Source organism: Saccopteryx bilineata, chromosome 5 (genome assembly GCF_036850765.1).
Source record: "Saccopteryx bilineata isolate mSacBil1 chromosome 5, mSacBil1_pri_phased_curated, whole genome shotgun sequence".
NCBI classification, from domain to species: domain Eukaryota; kingdom Metazoa; phylum Chordata; class Mammalia; order Chiroptera; family Emballonuridae; genus Saccopteryx; species Saccopteryx bilineata.
This window is the reverse complement of record NC_089494.1, coordinates 126920870-126939096: the sequence shown is the minus strand read 5'-3', so window position 1 is coordinate 126939096 and position 18227 is coordinate 126920870. Positions and strand designations below refer to the sequence as shown.

Below are 18227 nucleotides of genomic sequence, written 5' to 3'. Positions count from 1 at the left end.
GCTCTTACTTTTTATATATAAATAACAAAAGTACATTTTATTTTGGCATTATCAAATGACAAAGGACCTTCTCATTTCAAATGTTGCCTCTTATTTGACAAGAAACAAGATTTCCTAATGGTGTATATTGGAAATAGGCTTTGTGTGTATGTATGAGCATATAAGAGATTTGAGAAAACATTTCTCATATATTCAATAGTATAATAAGTGCTCTCAGTAGGCACACACTGAGATAAATTAAATAGTAGGAAAAACCAAGATAAAGTCAACTAAATGAGTTTAGTCACATCCTTTGTTTTAGCTTATTTAAAAACACATATAGGAATTTTCTAGCAAGAATTTTGTGTCATTTATTTTCCCTGCTCACTCATCCCATACCTTTTTATTTTAAGTCTGAAATATTTCCAAAAAAATTCCAGACATTACATCTGGCTAATCATTTTTAAATAGTGTTTGGCTCATATCACGGCCATAACAAATGAAAATAAAATACCTTTGTACTTCCCACTAATTTTACTTTGGGGACTAACATTTTCTTGGACTGACACACATAGGTGAAGCATAAACGCTTGCACCTGTGTCCACACTGCTAGTACCCACGAGAAAGGCACACTGGCTTGTAAATATTAACTGGGACTCAAGCAGAAGTAAAATTGTTTTTCTATTTTAGACAATATGCATACTTATTTTCTTCTTTTAAGAAATCCTTAATAGCATAACAGTTTCATAAAATATCTAAATTAAATTAAAAGTAAACAGCTAGGTTTACTTTTTATAATCAAATTCTGCTCCAACGTTCATTATTGATTCAAGCGTGTTAGTATGTTATCTGCTTATAGTTGAGGTGGGGAGAGGTTAAGCTCTGTAGTTCTAGTAGCTCTGGGAGGTCCCTATCTGCCCTCACTAATGTCTCAGGTGAGTTATACCACATAATTAAGTAGGTCACTCTATACATACTAGTTGAATGTTGGACACACTGACTGGCCTTACATTAAGAAAGCATTTGTCTAGCTAAAGTGTAGTTCATTAATTTACTTAAGTATTTTCCAACTAAGTTAGTTTTAGTGGTTACACAAATGTCTTTATATATATATCCTTACACAGTCATGGTATTTAGTTTCAAATCAGTATTAACCCAAGTATGGTTTCTCCATCTCCAACTACCATTTATCAAAGTAGCCAGGATGCTATTATATCAGCTAACCCAGGAAATAAATTATTTTAAAAGTAATACACAAAACCAGGTTTTAAAAATCTGCTATTTCCACTACTGATTGCCACTGAATACTTCTCTCCTAAAACTATTAATATCATTGATGGGAAATATTATGTACAGAATAAAAATTGAAAAAAATTGTTAAAAAATGTTTAATTAAAAATATTTTAAAGTATTGTAAAACTAATACAGAAGGAAGAAGATAAAGGTAAATAAGGGTAGAAAATGGGGGAAAAAGTTCATGACCAAATGAGGAACGAGAATGTATTTATAATTTCGTCTGACCTCTTTTTAATTGATGCTCATCTTTTTAACCCTAAACCTGTATAAATGAGCTAACTGAAATGCATAAACAACTGAATGTATAATCAATTATCCTTTGAGCCATCTTTATTCCAAATTGCAATAAAAAGATTCGTGAGTGCATTTTCATTAAATTAACTTTAAAAAGAACAACAGACTTTATTCCTGTGAATTCTCAGATTTAAATTCAAAAAGTGAGCACAAAACGGAGTATAAGTACCCTTCAAAGCAGAAGAAACACTAAAACACCTTCAGGCTAGAACAAGAACAGCAGCACCAAGGCCAAACACCAGATTGACACTAAGGAGACAGACACCTCGACATCTGCTTTGAAAATCACCTTGGGAGAAGGTGGGCAAAGCCCCTACTAAAAGCAATAAATGCAACTGCATTTACCTTAGAATGTGTGAGCCTATCATGTGCAAATTCTTTTTCTGAAGATTGGACTCATATGAGTCTCCTGAGAATTCTGAATTCTTTAGCAGTCCACATAGTTCATAATATCTTATTCATAATGGTGGGTTTTAGATTGATCCTCTTGCCTTTAGTGTATAAAAATTCCAATAAAGAGGAGTTAATACAGACTCGTTCTAACAAAGTTCCTAGCAAAATAAAATAGAAGTAAGTAAAGAGACAAGGGACATTTGGAAAAAAAAATAATTTGAAGTCTTGGGTGATAGTTCTAAATTGGTAAGGAAGAGTTCAGGTCGGGTATACTAGAATGTAGGATACAAAAACAACTGTTTTTAGAGAAAATTAAATGAATTAAACTTCAAACATTTTAATCACTTTAGTTGTTTTTACTATGCATTTATGAATTCACTCTCATTTCATTCATATCTTACACCGGAAGTAAATTATTTGCTTATTCTAAACATTTCTGAACCACCATCTTTAAAAATATTCTCCTAACACAGGAAAAATTTCTTTGACTAGAATATCATTGGCACACAGCAAAACTATAGCCAAGATCTGTCCTTTCAGTAAAAGTGTAGCTCATTTTCTTGGTGTTGCAATAATGAATCTCTGCCCACTTTAAGTTATTATTCCTACCCCCAGGTAGGAAAGTTAGCATATTGTAGTTTTCACTTCTTAGTTTGTGATTAAAAAACAAGTTGAGCCTGACCAGGCAGTGAAACAGTGGATCGAGTGTCGGATTGGGACGCAGAGGACCAGGTTTGAAGCCCTGAGGTCCCCGGCTTGACCCGGCTCATCTGGTTTGAGCAGGGCTTACCCGATTGAACCCAAGGTCACTGGCTTGAGCAAGAGTCACTAGGTCTGTTGTGCTCCCCCCCCCAGGCATGTATGAGAAAGCAATCAACAAACAACTGAGGTGCTGCAACAAAGAATTGATGCTTCTCATCTCTCTATCCCTTCCTGTCTGTCTGTCCCTCTCTTTCTGTCTCTGACACACACAGACACACACACACAAAGTTGAAGTAATAAGGCCAACTTCTGTCAAATATCTAACTTTCAATTATTAAAAATATAACAGCTTGTATATGGGGAAACCTGAGTACACTTACTTTTAATTCTTCAACTTTGACACAAAGTTATTTACTTCTGTCTTTAACTTTAATTACACCAAATTAAAAGTAACCTAAAGTAGTAAGTTTTGGGAAAAAGAAGCAAAGCTAAGTTTGTGGGATAGTACTCCGTGGATAAAAGTTGAAGAAAGAATTAATTTTTGTAATAAAAGATTATAAAATGGTCTCAAAATTAGATACATAAATATATATAGAAAAACCTTCAGAAATTTCAATAAAATAAACTCCGCTAATCTAAAAACCAAAGGACACCAAATTGTTTCTATTTTTGAGATTTAGTAACAACACTAAAGCATTAATATCTACTAAATTATTCCTAGTAAAAAATAAAACTAAAGAAATAGATCTTGTGCATGTGTAAAGATATCCTCCAATTAAAGTATATATGTTTTCTAAAAAGTTGAAAATTTAATATTCACTCTTTAAATGAAAGAATTATCAACAGAAACAAGTGTCACTAAATGTTTACAAAATGTATTTTTAACAAAGGCAAAATCACTTTTCATGAACTAATAAATAAATATGCCAGTTTTTACATGGGACAGCACACAAAGAACCAGCACCACTCTGCATTAGTCACTGCCAGGTTCAGAGCTCCATGGTCCACAGTAAAAACCCCAAGTAAGACAGCCCAGGACCTCTAATGTGGCAAACAGACAAGTGCTCTCCTTCCTAACACGGGCTTTCTCTTTTGCAGAGCTCCTGACTGCACCCACCAGGCCACCCACAGTGATGTTTAATGCCCAGCTCTCCTCTCCACGCTGCATTAAGAGCTGGAGAAGCATTAAGAGCTGGAGAAGCATTAAGAGCTGGAGAAGTCGAGCCTTTGGGGAACGTGAATCAGACTTCACTTTGGCTAGCTAACGTTTTTCTGTGACATGTCAAAGTAACATGTTTCTCTTCCCAACTTTTACCTGTTATCTCCTTGTGGCCTCACTCTAACCCCAGAGTTTGTCAATTTAGTATTATTCCCACTTCAGAGACTAAAAACCTGAGATGGAAAAACAATGTTTGCTCTGATGCAGTTGGCCAACGACAGGACCAAGAGGCCTTCTCCATATCAACTTTAGCTTTAACATTCTCTTGACCCAATGTTTTCATGATTTGTTTCAGCTAATAACCTCAGCCAATAAACCCACTGCCACCCCATCCATATCACCTCATAGAGAGATCACTGCTTTCGACCTGCCAGATGGTGTTCAAGATGATAGTTCCCCAAACTTTAAGATTCCTGAGCATTATTTCATCAGTAATTTCCAACCCTTTCCCTGTCATGACACAAACAGAAAATGATGTGCGTATGGCTGACCAGTCAGGAGGTTCCCTCAGGTCTAAGCAAGCCCGTGCAGCACTCGGGGGCAGAGGGCATGAGGAGCCCAGCGTTCCTGGGACCTGTGTGCTGCACTGCCAGGGCACACAGCTGGCCCTCTCTGGTTTTCAGTTCTAATACTCCCACATGTTCTCAGTGGGCCAGACACGAGGCATGTAACAGAGAGGGAAGAAAGAGAAATGACAATGAACACCTCAAGTCCAACTCTTAGAGTGGGGAGTTTTCCTTTCCCAACGTGAATTTTGGACATGTCCACTCAGCACCTTGTATAGGCTGGAGATAAATTACACCCCAGGTATAATTTGCCAGATATTACACCAGGTATTATGGTAGGAACTACCCACAGAACTGAATTACTAATGAAGAATGTTAATGCTGCAGATTAACTGTCACTGTAAGGAAAACTCTAAAAAACTAATTACTCCAAAAGGTTTTCCCATAGATTAAAGAAGATTACAGCTTGCTTAAACAGCCAAATCTTAAATTAAGACTTGAGACTTTCCTAGGTATTGCTACTTTTAAAAGGAAAAGAGAAACCATATCCAAAATGTTAATACTGTTGTTGGGCCAACATAGTATTGAACATCACACTTATTCTAGTGTCTAAGCCGCTGTGTTTTTGTAAACCCCTTTTCAGTCCTTTTTTGGTCTTGTTTCCCTCACCCTTTTTTTCTTCCTAGACCTCCTTTCTTAGTTAAGCACTTTTATGTATCAAATGGTCTGGGTTTAAGAAAAAACACACAAAAAACTAGTGCTTTAATTAAAGCAAAAAGCACAGAATGAATAGTCCATTAAAATGCACAAGACTAAATGTGAATTTATCTGTTTATTTAGAGCTTTTGGTGCTGAAATTTCAAATAAAATGGCCTATCTAATTGCTGTAGTTTGAAAAAATTAATCATTTTTCCATTCTTGTCTAAGAAAAAGTGCAGCACAAATCAACACAGTAGAGACTAGTGAAAACAGAATTACATTTAAAACATAATTTAGAAAACATATGCTCCTCTTTTAAATTAGTAAGTAAAAAATGTAATTGTTGGTAGCAAAAGCCAACAAGAACAAAATACAGACATTTATATCTTATGTTTGCATGCATCATAAAGGCAACAAAAAACACTAAGTTTTAAACTTTTACTAAACATGAATATAAACATATAAATAAGAAAACAACCACCCTTTATTTTAAACTCAATTTTTTTTCTATATTTAGTAAAAAATATATTACTTTTCAAAAGTATATGACAGCAATCAATACAAATCTCACTTCTTTAACATGTACTTTTCATTCTGATACAGTGTAGGAATTATTATGCACTTTAAAACAGGATAGTTTAATGCCGAAACCCGAGTTGCTTCACTGTAACAAGAGAAGATTAAGCTAGCACTGTATTGTACGGAATTGCAGCATACATACTGTATTGCCCCGTGCTAGTCTGATATATGCTAGTCGGCACTGCCATAGCAGCAATATTGGGTGGTGTGCCTTCTTCCTCTGATTTTTCTTCTTCAATCTTGGGAACACCAGGCACATCAGAGGAAAGGTCATTCAGTATTTTTCTACAACATAATTTAACAATACAAATAATTAGGTATCTGAATGAGATTTAAAACAAAAAAACTATAGCGTAAAAATTTGTCTGATGTATACTTACTCTCCCTTTTTGAAAAAGAAAGTATCATTACAGTGGAAACTTAACTTACCGATAAGAGGGTCTTCGTGAAAGGATTTCTCTCCGTTTATGAGAATCAATTACACCTTCTGATTCTGCAGACTCATCTGTCTCTGCGATTGTTGCTACCTATAATACAAGAATTTCTGATGCATCATAAATGATATTATCCCCTTTGTTTAAAAAAGTGCAACGTGCCTGACCTGTGGTGGTGCAGTGGGATAAAGCATTGACCTGGAAATGCTGAGGTCGCCGGTTTGAAACCCTGGGCTTGCCTGGTCAAGGCACATATGGGAGTTGATGCTTCCAGCTCCTCCCCCCTTCTCTCTCTCTGTCTCTCCCTCTCCTCTCTAAAATGAATAAATAAATAAATTTAAAAATTTTAAAAAGTGCGACTAAGGGTCTTTGGGTGCAATGCTAAGCCAGGTGCTGGGGAAGCGGCAAGCAATGGAACACAGCAAACCCGCAGTAATGGAGCTCCCACCAGGCTTAGGAATGGGAGCACAGACAGACATCTCAGCCATAGAACAAGTGTTTATAGAAGGGGGTGGTGCAGATCACAAAGACCACAGAAATGCAAATACAAGAATGGATGGAACAGCAAAGTGAGGCTTCATAGGAGAAGCCTACATATAAGCTACCTTAGACCCAAGATCCCAACCCTCAAAGTACTCTCCCAAATCCATCAAGCAGCGAGTGAGCTAGTGACAGAGACAGAAGAAAACACCTAGATTTCAATGCCTCTTCGCACTTGTAAGGCCAGTGGTCACCACCATGGCCATGAAGGTTCTCACTGGATTCATGCAGACGGTAAAAGAACAGTGGAGCCATAAAAATGGTGGGTCATTCTGTTTATTAAAGTCTCGTAATAGTGGATACACAAACAGGCAGGGAAAATCACTTCCCTTTCTCTCTCCAAACTCTCTGGGACTCACAGCCCCCACCTACCAGTATCAGCAGGGTTCCCAAGCCCCTCAGTGCTCTCCAGCAAAACAGGGAGGGTGGAAATACTCCTTCTCTGACAAATAGCAAACAATGGCCCCTCCCAAGCAGGAAGGCAGTCTGCAATTTGCAATCTGCCGCCCTGAGGGCAAGCATCCAGAGCCTTCCACAGACTATACACACATGGCTGCCACAATACAAGAAAAAAACCTAAACACACTTGAAATACATTGGTTTGCCCAACACCACCATAGCTGACTGAAACTGGGTCTTCAAGCTAGACACCAGGTAGGTCCAGAGAAGAAAGAATATTTAAGCAGGTAAAGAAGCCTTGTTGAAGTTAGGATTTTTATTATAACAAGTCAGTTAAAACTTGATAATGGAAGGTCTTGAACTCAAAATAAGGAATTTCTCCTTAAATGAAAGATCAGAGTTTTAAGCATAATCATTTTTTTCAAGTCAAGTAATAATACAAAATGATTATTAAACAAAGTCAGAGATCTAAAATTACAAATCTGTCTACAACATGATTGTTCTCATTAAATTCAGCCATTTATCACTCAAACCCTAGGATAGTTCCGAGTTTACAAAACTCAATTTATTTAATATTACAATTACATGGAAGTTTGATTTGGGCAAAATCAAGAGATTATTAAAATATGACCAATGCCAGTAGGAATATACACTTCCCAAGTTGGCACATGTGTGGTAAGATACCAAAGAACTGTAAAACTTAGTACTGGCAATGCCATTTTAAAGAGGAAAAGTCAGGGTTTGAAAGAATAAAGGTTATCTGAAGGACTTCCTTTCCCTTTCAATAAGAGACAATATTTACATATCCTACACTGATTTTAACTCTTCCTCCCTTCCTGGAGTCCTGAGAGTAACATATACCTCTAGACCAGAGGTAGACAACCTTTTTATACCTACCACCCCACTTTTGTATCTCTGTTAGTAGTAAAAATTTCTAAATGCCCACTGGTTCCACAGTAATGGTGATTTATAAAGTAGGAAGTAACTTTACTTTATAAAATTTATAAAACAGAGTTACAGCAAGTTAAAGCATATAATAATAATTACTTACCAAGTACTTTTTTTTTTTTTTTTTTTTTTTACAGAGGCAGAGATAGACAGGGACAGATAGACAGGAACGGAGAGAGATGAGAAGCATTGATCATTAGTTTCTTGTTGCGTGTTACGACTTCTTAGTTGTTCATTGATTGCTTTCTCATATGTGCCTTGACCGTGGGTCTTCAGCAGACCAGTAACCCCTTGCTGGAGCCAGCAACCTTGGGTCCAAGCCGGTGAACTTTTTGCTCAAACCAGATGAGCCCGCGCTTAGCTGGCGACCTTGGGGTCTCGAACCTGGATCCTTCTGCATCTCAGTCCGACGTTCTATCTACTGCACCACCGCCTGGTCAGGCACTTACAAAGTATTTTATGTAGGATTTTCACTAAGTTTGGCAGAATAGATCTTTATAAAACAACTTACTATAGTTAAATCTTTTTATTTATACTTTGGTTGCTCCGCTACTGCCCACCATGAAAGCTGGAACACCCACTAGTGGGCAGTAGGGACCAGGTTGACTACCACTGCTCTAGACAAAGGAATGGGAGGTAGACACTAAAAGATTTGTGAATGTCTTTGATATGTAAAACAACATCACTATTGTGTTACCTTGTTAAGTTTTAATATGTAGAAATGTTTTTTATAGATCCTATAGACAAATGTTATAAGCTTGTTAATTATTGATTATTGTGTCATGTTTCCCCTTCCTTTTCCCCCCAACTTGTATGTGATCAAGTGTATATAACTAGCCTCAGAGCTATATTCGACACTGCACGATTTGGGTCAGCTATGCCCGTGTAAGTCATATGTAGCGGCTTATTAATAAATCTCCTCCTAAACTTCTTCTGTATCCTGCCTGGGTGTCTATACATAACCCGTGGAATTAAGGTACGCTACTTTACAACACATGGATGAGCATACGTGTTCACTTACATATGCGACCGTGAGTCTCTGGTCATGGATACCCCACAAATAAGCATACTCACCAATAAACAGAACTTATTAGAAAAAATGTTGTTGCAATTGACAATCATATCTTGCCATCAAATATTTGTCACTTTACAATGGACTTTTTCACATCTCTTATATAATCCTAACAACCTCCCACGTGAGGTAGGCTGTTAATATACCCATTTTAGAAAGGCAAAAACTGAAGTTCACTCAGAGAGATCAAATGACTTGTTCATCATTCAGTGGGGAGAAATTTTAAGGCAAGATCCACTGCCACCTATCTCTACAAAGATAATTAAATCAGCTGTTTCACAAAATAAAAAAAATAAAAAAAATAAAAAACTACTGAGACAAGACCTCCTTTTAGTACCCAGGGTAAAACTAAGAAGTCACTGTACTCCAATAAAAGTTACAATACAAAAAGAGAGTGGAAGACTTACTGCTTTTACAATTAAGAGTCAGAAAGTCTTGGAACCAAGGGTCATCACAGGGGGTGAAAAAACAACACTGAGACTTGGAACTATTAAGACATCTGGTGCTGCAAAGATTGCCCAGCTTTTAGTGCAGGTGAATCTACTACTTCAAGTGTCATGTTGCAGCCCTTATCCTCATTCTACACAAGCTATACTCCAGTGATCAGGAAAAGACAGACTAAGTAAATCCATCTGCTTTTCTCTCAAAGCTTTGTCATCAATTAGGTTCAAATAATTCTAAAATGTAAATGACAATAACAAACTGATCTAAAAAAAAAAGACAAATAAATTTAGTAAACAAAAGTATGTATATGTAATAATTTATTAATACATTAAAAGATGCAAAAAAAAGTTTTAGCTTCAAGAAATGCTAAGGATTTAATCTGACCAGGCAGTGGTGCAGTGGATAGTGTCAGGCCTAGGATGCTGAGGACCCAGGCTCGAAGACCCAAGGTAGCTGGCTTGAGTGTGGGTGGGATCATAGACATGAACCCTGGCTTGAAGCTCAAGGTTGCTGGCTTGAGCCCAAGGTCACTGGCTTGGCTGTAGCCCCCATCCCCCCAAAAAAACAATCAATGAACAACTAAGCTGCCACAACAAAGAACTTAATGCTTCTCATCTCTCTCTCCCATCCTGCCTGTCTGTCCCTCTGTTTCTCTCGCTACAAAAAAAAAAAGAAAAGAAATACTAAAGATTTAAAACCAACCTTGATAATAATAAGTAATCAAACATCTCTGGATCACAACCATATAATAATCACACCTATAAAACAAAAGTTCAAGCTAAGATATGTACACAATGTATAAACGTAAGACAGAGACAATAACATCATTATTTTCTATAGGTTACACACACTGATTTAAAAATAAACTTGAGTTTCAACCTACCTACTTATGTGAGTATTCAGAAAAAAGCATCTATACTATAATCTGTATATTAGTATGTTCATCAGACATACTCTCCAAAGAATCCTCAAAATATTTTTAAGCACTAGTGAGGAACTTCGATAAATAACTTGAGCAGAGAACAATTTGAAGAATTATTCATCTGGTCCTACCAGGTGGTAGCACAGTGGATAGAGCATTGGACTGGGATGCAGAGGACCAAGGTTCAAAACCCCAAGGTCGCCGGCTTGAGCGCAGGCTCATTCAGCTTGAGCACGGGGTCACTGGCTTGAGTGTGAGTTCATAGCCATGACCCCATGGTCGCTGGCTTGAGCCCAAAGGTCGCTGGCTTAAAGCCCCAGGTCGCTGGCATGAGCCCAAAGGTTGCTGGCTTGAAACTCAAGGTCGCTGGCGTGAGCAAGGGGTCACTTGCTCTGCTGTAGCCCCCCAGGTCAAGGCACATATGAGAAAGTAATGAATGAACAACTAAGGAGCTACAAGGAAGAATTAATGCTTCTCATCTCTCTCCCTTCCTGTCTGTCTGTCCCCATCTGTCACTCTCTGTCTCTGTTACCAAAAAAAAAAAAAAAGAAAAAAAGAAAATAAAGAAAAAATCATTATTCATCTGGCAACTACTTATCTGGCAAATTACTGATGACAACAACAATTCTTCTGTCAAATCTGAGTATCTAGCGAAGAACAATCCATTTCACACATAAAAGGAAATTCCTCCAAACCTTTTTACTACCACAACTTGAGCATAAAAGCTACCAAGAAAAAGATGATAAATTCATAAAGGAGGAAAAAAAACCTCAAGCTCAGGCAAGTCAGAGACAGAGACTGGGAAGGAAGCTGACCTGGACGGTCTGTATTGGTGGTGACTGGAGAGCCGATGGCTGTGCTGTCTGAATTATTCCCTGGACATGCACAGTCTGGCCCGAAGGTAACTGCACGAGAGTCACAGCTGGGGAGCCTCTTCTGGTGCCTGATCCAGCAACAGAAACCTGAAAAAGTTGGTCATCACTGAGGATTAAGGCTGGACATTTTTATTGTTCTTTTTTTTTTTTCTTCTAATGCCATTACTATGATGACTGGCCTGTGTTTCCTGCTTCCAAGAAATAAGCAGGTGGGGGTACTTACCATTAGGAGGTGGTCACTGTCCTGGAACAGTCATTCTCTGATATGATAGGTAGTAAAGAACCCATGCTCCCCACTTTCGGTTCCCATGCTTCGATGGCAAAGAATGCTCCAAGCATGAAGTTCTATAGCAGTTAAACTACCTCACCACCACCTCACTAACAGTGAAGCCTTATTTAGGGCAGGGGATAGAATACCCTCTCAAACTTCTTAAGAGAAACTGGAGACAGAACTTAAATATGGTAAATTATCTTTTAATAAAAGAAATGTTCAACAAGATATTCTAGAATTACTCCAGATGCAAACTAATGTCTTGTCTCTATACTGATGAAAACTGTACAGTTATTTTTATGCCCCACAATCACAAAAAAGGCACAAGTCAAAGAAATCCCAAGACCTCTCATGCCCTTAGTGTCTCCAACCCAGAGAAAACTCATGCCTTGGAGCTGTGTGAGCCTCTCACCCTTTTCTTCTCCTCTGCTTTGAGCATCCAGGCAGAGGGCCAGAACCATCACTTGGCTTGCACAGAGAAGACAGGACAGCATCTCCCAGTAATCCTGAGTGCTTTCCACAGAGATCCCTACTGGTAAAACGCAAGAACACCCGCATGCCTCTGGCCTCAAAACCTGCCAAGTTTTCTAATTAGTAAACAACTTGGCCATTGTAACCTCAGAAACATTGCCTCATTTGATCAATCAATCAAAGACTTTGGAAATAAAATAAGCAATCAGTTTCTATCATGAGTGGTAGTAGAACCACACAAATTTTGCAGAATCTCTGGAACCTCACTTTAAGAAACACCAGTAATTTCCAATCTACTTACACTAATAGTTTAAAAGAATTAGGCCGGTAGGTTATTGATTAGAGCATCATCCCAATACACCAGCGGTTCTCAACCTGTGGGTCGCGACCCCGGCGGGGTCTAAAGCCATCGGAAAATACATAATGCATATCAGGTATTTACATTCCGAATCATAACTGTAGCAAAATTACAGTTATGAAGTAGCCACCAAAATTATTTTTTGGTTTGGGGTCACCGCAACATGAGGAACTATATTGCGGGGTCACGGCATTAGAAAGGTTGAGAACCACTGCAATACACCAAGGTTGCAGATTCAGTAAGGGCACATACAGGAGGCAACCAATGAACATGTAAATAAGTGGAACAAATTGATGTTTCTCTCTCTCTCCTTTCCTCTCTCTCACAAATCAATAGAAAAATATAAATAAGATTTATTTACAACATCATCTCCTTGGAAAGGAAATGTCTTTGGCAATCCAATAATAAAAATCTTTCATCTATGCCCTAGAACCTATGTGGTGAACAACTGTACCAAGTGCATTAGGGTAAAAAACAGAATTGCTAAAACCAACATCTAAGAAACAATAAACAGCACACCAAAGAGTTGAGAACTAATTGCTTCACTGTAGAGGCTACGAAAGTCATCAGAGGAGTAAGATCAGTGTGGGCCTGAACAAGTGAGGGCTTTGTGTAAAAGCAAGCCACAGCTTGAGCTGGGCCTTGAATGAGCCCAGGTAACAGCCGAATAGAAAAGTCAGGAACTAGGGCAGACATGTATACCAAGGGCAAATTCATCGTCCCACACGCTCTGAGTATTATCATCTACCTTAGATTTTGGGGGAAATCAAAAGGTTATCCCATAATGGAACCAGTAGATTTAACAACTAGAAGTTTAAAAAAAAACAACAAAAAACACTTGGAGGATCTATTCTACAAACACTCCCAGCACAAAAGACAATTCTGTATGAATTATAAAAAGGTATCCCACCTCTGTGTGAACCAATTACTAAAAGGTACTCCTTTTGCCACACAACTCGCTGTCAAACTTTTTAGTCTCAGGACACCTATACACTATTAAACATTAATGATTACCTAAAAGAGCTTTTGTTTATGTGATTCATATACAGTAGAGTGCTATACATATTTAACAACCAGCTCTTAGGAAGGGAGAACCCTGATTTGCAGCCTTTGCTGATTTCTGTAATGCACATGTCCTACTCTATGGCAGGATTCTAGCCTGCGGTGAAGACACTGGCATATATGCTGGAAAGAGCTGTGCCTGTCAGCTCTTGCGCTAGCACTAGCACAGCAGAGGGTCTGTGCACTGACACTGACCACGTAAAAGTTAAACTGAGAAATCTAATAAATTCTTAGTAACTCATTAAAGAATAACAATTTTATTACAAGCTACAAATAATATTTTATAAATAATTACATTTTACAAACAAAAAAATTTAGTGACAAGTGTATTTTATCTTTTTACAAATGTAAAAAAATTTTTGTGCCTGACCAGGTGGTGGCGCAGTGGATAGAGCGTCGGACTGGGATGCGGAAGGACCCAGGTTCGAGACCCCGAGGTCGCCAGCTTGAGCGCCGACTCATCGGGCTTGAGCAAAGAGCTCACCAGCTTGGACCCAAGGTCGCTGGCTCCAGCTGGGGGTTACTCGGTCTGCTGAAGGCCCACGGTCAAGGCACATGTGAGAAAGCAATCAATGAACAACTAAGAAGTCGCAACGCGCAACGAGAAACTGATGATTGATGCTTCTCATCTCTCTCCATTCCTGTCTGTCTGTCCCTGTCTATCTCTGCCTCTGTAAAAAAAAAAAAAAAAAAAAATTTTGTGTCTGGTTTAACTGAAAAAAGCTAGATTCTCATACCTACTTTTACACTGAATATGTTGCAATGTTATTTTAGTTGGTATGTAAAGACCTCACTTAGACATGTTTGGTTAAAGGAGGAATATTTTAATAGCCTTTTCAAAAAAGGAAGATATTCTTTGACACTACAACAAAACTCAACAAGTGGTTATCTCTTAAAGGTTAGTTACAATGTGGAACCTGAAAGCATATCTATTATATATTAAAATCCACTGATCTAACATGACCAGGTGGTGGCATAGAGATAGAGCCCTGACCTGGGACACTGAGGACCCAGGTTGGAAACCCTGAGGTCGCTGGCTTGAGCGTGGGATCACAGACATGACCCATGGTCGCTGGCTTGAGCCCAAAGGTCACTGGCTTAAACAAGGGGTCACTGGCTCAGCTGGGTCCACCTACCCTCCATCAAGGCACAAATGAGAAACAATCAATGAACAATTAAAGTGCTGCAACTATGAGTTAATGCTTCTTATCTCCCTTCCTTTCTCTGTCTCTCTCGCTAAAAATAAAATAGTAATAATAAAATCACATCAATCTCATCAGAAAACTATACATATTGGCAACTAGCAAGCTCAAAACAGCTTATGCAGGTTTTCCAAAATTCAAAGCTGCTGCTTAAACATTGGAATTTTATCCCTGACAATAAAGTGTCAAATGTTTTCCAAATAAGTTTGAACAGACAGTTTGGGTATTAGTCATTCTTGTGAGAATAATGATGTCCTGTGGAAAAAAATCTTAGTTAGTTCATCTTGCTACTTAAACAATAACTCAAGCAGTTGTTATTTTTTTGTGATCGCCATTAGTCTTAAGTGTGCAGCAAATTACTTTCAGTGAAGATACTAATTTCAAACTCAAGAATATTAAAACATGTACTTAACAGTCGAGATTTAATACAATTGGTAATATTTACTGCTTCATCAAGAATATTCCTGCTTAATGAGGCAGTGGTGCAGTGGATAGAGTGTTGGTCTGGGACTTTGAGGACCCAGTTTCAAAACCCTGAGGTCGTGGGCTTCAATGTAGGCTCATTCGGCTTGAGCAGGGGATCATAGACATGACTCTATGGTCGCTGGCTCGAGCCCAAAGGTCACTGGCTTGAAGCCCAAGGTCAGTGGCTTGAGCAAGGTGTCACTGGCTTGGCTGTAGCACCCCTCCTCCTCAGTCAAGGCACGTATGAGAAAGCAATCAATGAACAACTAAGGTGTCATAACTATGAGTTGATGTTTTCTATCTCTCTCCCTTCCTGTCTGTCTGTCTCTCTCACTTAAAAAAACAAACAAGCCCTGGCCGGTTGGCTCAGTGGTAGAGCGTCGGCCTGGCGTGCAGAAGTCCCGGGTTCGATTCCTGGCCAGGGTACATAGGAGAAGCGCCCATCTGCTTCTCCACCCCTCCCCCTCTCCTTCCTCTCTGTCTCTCTCTTCCCCTCCCGCAGCCAAGGCTCCATTGGAGCAAAGATGGCCTGGGCGCTGGGGATGGCTCCTTGGCCTCTGCCCCAGGCACTAGAGTGGCTCTGGTCGCAAAAGAGCGATGCCCCGGAGGGGCAGAGCATCGCCCCCTGGTGGGCAGAGAGTGGCCCCTGGTGGGCGTGCCGTGGATCCTGGTCAGGCACATGCGGGAGTCTGTCTGACTGTCTCCCCGTTTCCAGCTTCAGAAAAATACAAAAAAAAACCCCCCAAAAAACCCCAAATGCATATTCCTAGTCTGACCTGTGATGACACAGTGGATAAAACGTTCGCCTGGAATGCTGAGGCCGCTGGCCAGGCCAGGTCAAGACACATGAAGGAAGCAACTATGAGCTGATGCTTCCTACTCCTCTTCTTTCCCCCTTTCTCTCTCTCCTTTCTCTGAAATCAATAAATAAAATCTAAAATATATATATATATATATATATATATATATATATATATATATATATATATATTCATTCCTAAATAAAACAGACTTTTTCCCACTGCAAGTGAATGGCAGTGAAGAAAACAGTGACAACTATCCAGCTGGTTGCCACTGACTTGATTCCTGCCAAGGCACCAATAGCCCTTCCCATTGTTTTTGCATCATTAGTGTAAATGACAACACAGAGAAAAAAACTAAATCTTAGCATAATTGTCAAAACAGTAAAGAGGCCTCAGACCCTCCACCAGGGTTCTGTGCACTACATTGAAAACAGCCGCTCTCCCTGAGTATAGGCTGCAGGCTGGGCTCACAGCCTGAAGATGTCTAGTAACTCCAATGGAGTCCATATGTCAGAGACTGAGCAAATATTATAAAAATTATACCCAAGAGTGCCACAGATGTTCTCACAGACTAGACCTGTGGACTGAGATGGCAGCGTCTGGACTCACTTTCTGTGGGGAAATGGTACAGCATCAAAGAAATTAAATATTTTGAAGAACTGAAGAACAGCTCAAGAAAAAGTCATGGGGTTTTGATATCTATAAATCATGCTTTAAGTTGCTCTGTCTTTCAAGTGTGATTTTCAGGATTTTATAAGAATTTTTTTCCGAAGCAAGAAGCAGGGAAGCGGAGAGACAGAATCCTGTTTGCGCCCGACTGGGATCCACCCAGCATGCCCACCAGGAGGATGACGTTCTTCTGCCCATCTGGGCCATTGCTCTGTTGCAATGGGAGCCATTCTAGTGCCTGATGTAGAGGCCATGGAGCCATGCTTGGCCAACTTTGCCCCAATAGAGTGTTGGCTGTGGGAGGGGAAAAGAGAGATAGACAGAAAGGAGAGGGGGAAGGGTGGAGAAGCAGATGGGTGCTTCTTCTCTGTGCCCTGGCCTATAATTGAACCTGGGACTTCCACACTCCAGACCAACACTCTATCACTGAGCCAACCAGCCAGGGTCACATTAGTATACTGATCACACAGGCCACAACAGAACATATGGCAGTCCTGAGGTATGGCACACAGATGGCATGGAAGGAAGACCAGCTATGAATGAAGAACATGAGTGGAGGCTGCAAAGGCAAAAATAGGTAAAGAAGCATTTTTTGTTTTGGGTAAGGTGCTAGATTCAGTTTTAGGTCAACTAGGTTGAAAGCAATGGTAGGGAAACTAGTGGAAATATTTAATAGCCAAGGAGGAATATGGAGCTCATGCTTGGGCTGGAGCTCAGACAGGGCATAAAGATCTGAGAAATACTGACAAAGTGAAATCTACAGAGTATTATAGTTAATTTATTCATAATGTGAAACAGAAGTCTAAAGCAGCTCTGAAAACAGAAGGGAATTATTCTTTTCTGAAAACATACCACTGTTACAAAGATATAAACTTTAGTTTGCTTGAACTACTATGCAGACAGAAGGCAAAAAAAGAGAAAATTTTCTTATAAACATCAAATATTCATTCCAAGACTTTCTAATAAGGAAAAATCTTATGGAAACAAGGAAGCATGCCACATGAACTAGTCTAGACGTGGGGATATAGGCGTGAACAAGGAACATCTCCGTTCTCTTAAACCAGGAGGAGACAGAAAATAGAGACAAATATATAATTTTGGGTGGTGCTAAATTCTTAAAAGAAAAATGAAGCTCGCCTGACCTGTGGTGGCGCAGTGGATAAAGCATCGACCTGGAAATGCTGAGGTCACCGGTTCGAAACCCTGGGCTTGCCTAGTCAAGGCACATATGGGAGTTGATGCTTCCAGCTCCTGCCCCCCTTCTCTCTCTCTCTCTGTCTCTCCTCTCTCTCTCTCCCTCTCCTCTCTAAAATGAATAAATAAATTAATTAATTAAAAAAAAAAAAGGAAAAAAAAGAAAAATGAAGCTCCTGACCAGCTGGTGGCACAGAAGAGAGAGCATTGGATTGGGACTCTTGAGAACCCAGGTTTGAACTTTGAGGTCACCGGCTTGAGCTTGGGCTCACCAGCTGTAGTGTAAGGTTGCTGGCTTGCGCATGGGATCATAGACATGACCCCCTGGTTGCTGGCTTGAGCCCAAAAGATCACTGGCTTGAGCAAGAGGTCACTGGCTAGGCTGGAGGTGGTGTTGGGGGGGGCCTCCTCCCCACCCACCACTATGGCA

The 18227-nt window shown here is 39.5% G+C and overlaps 1 protein-coding gene across 15 annotated transcripts in view; it reads right to left on the bottom strand.

Annotated features, from left to right (window-relative positions):
• Window positions 1-18227, bottom strand: part of CREM (cAMP responsive element modulator) — a 126958-nt gene that overhangs the window by 30735 nt on the left and 77996 nt on the right. For 7 of the 15 annotated variants that reach the window (XM_066279274.1, XM_066279280.1, XM_066279271.1 and 4 more), the window contains 3 exons: window positions 11243-11389; window positions 6098-6195; window positions 5811-5953 (listed from right to left, as the gene is read on the bottom strand). The exons of 1 other annotated variant lie outside the window; for it this stretch is intronic. In XM_066279274.1, coding sequence (XP_066135371.1) covers window positions 5811-5953; window positions 6098-6195; window positions 11243-11389 — 388 coding nt within the window. Of the gene's footprint in view, window positions 1-5810; window positions 5954-6097; window positions 6196-10207; window positions 10226-11242; window positions 11390-18227 lie in introns of those variants that run through there. 7 more of the 15 variants (XM_066279277.1, XM_066279282.1, XM_066279285.1 and 4 more) reach the window with 2 other exon arrangements.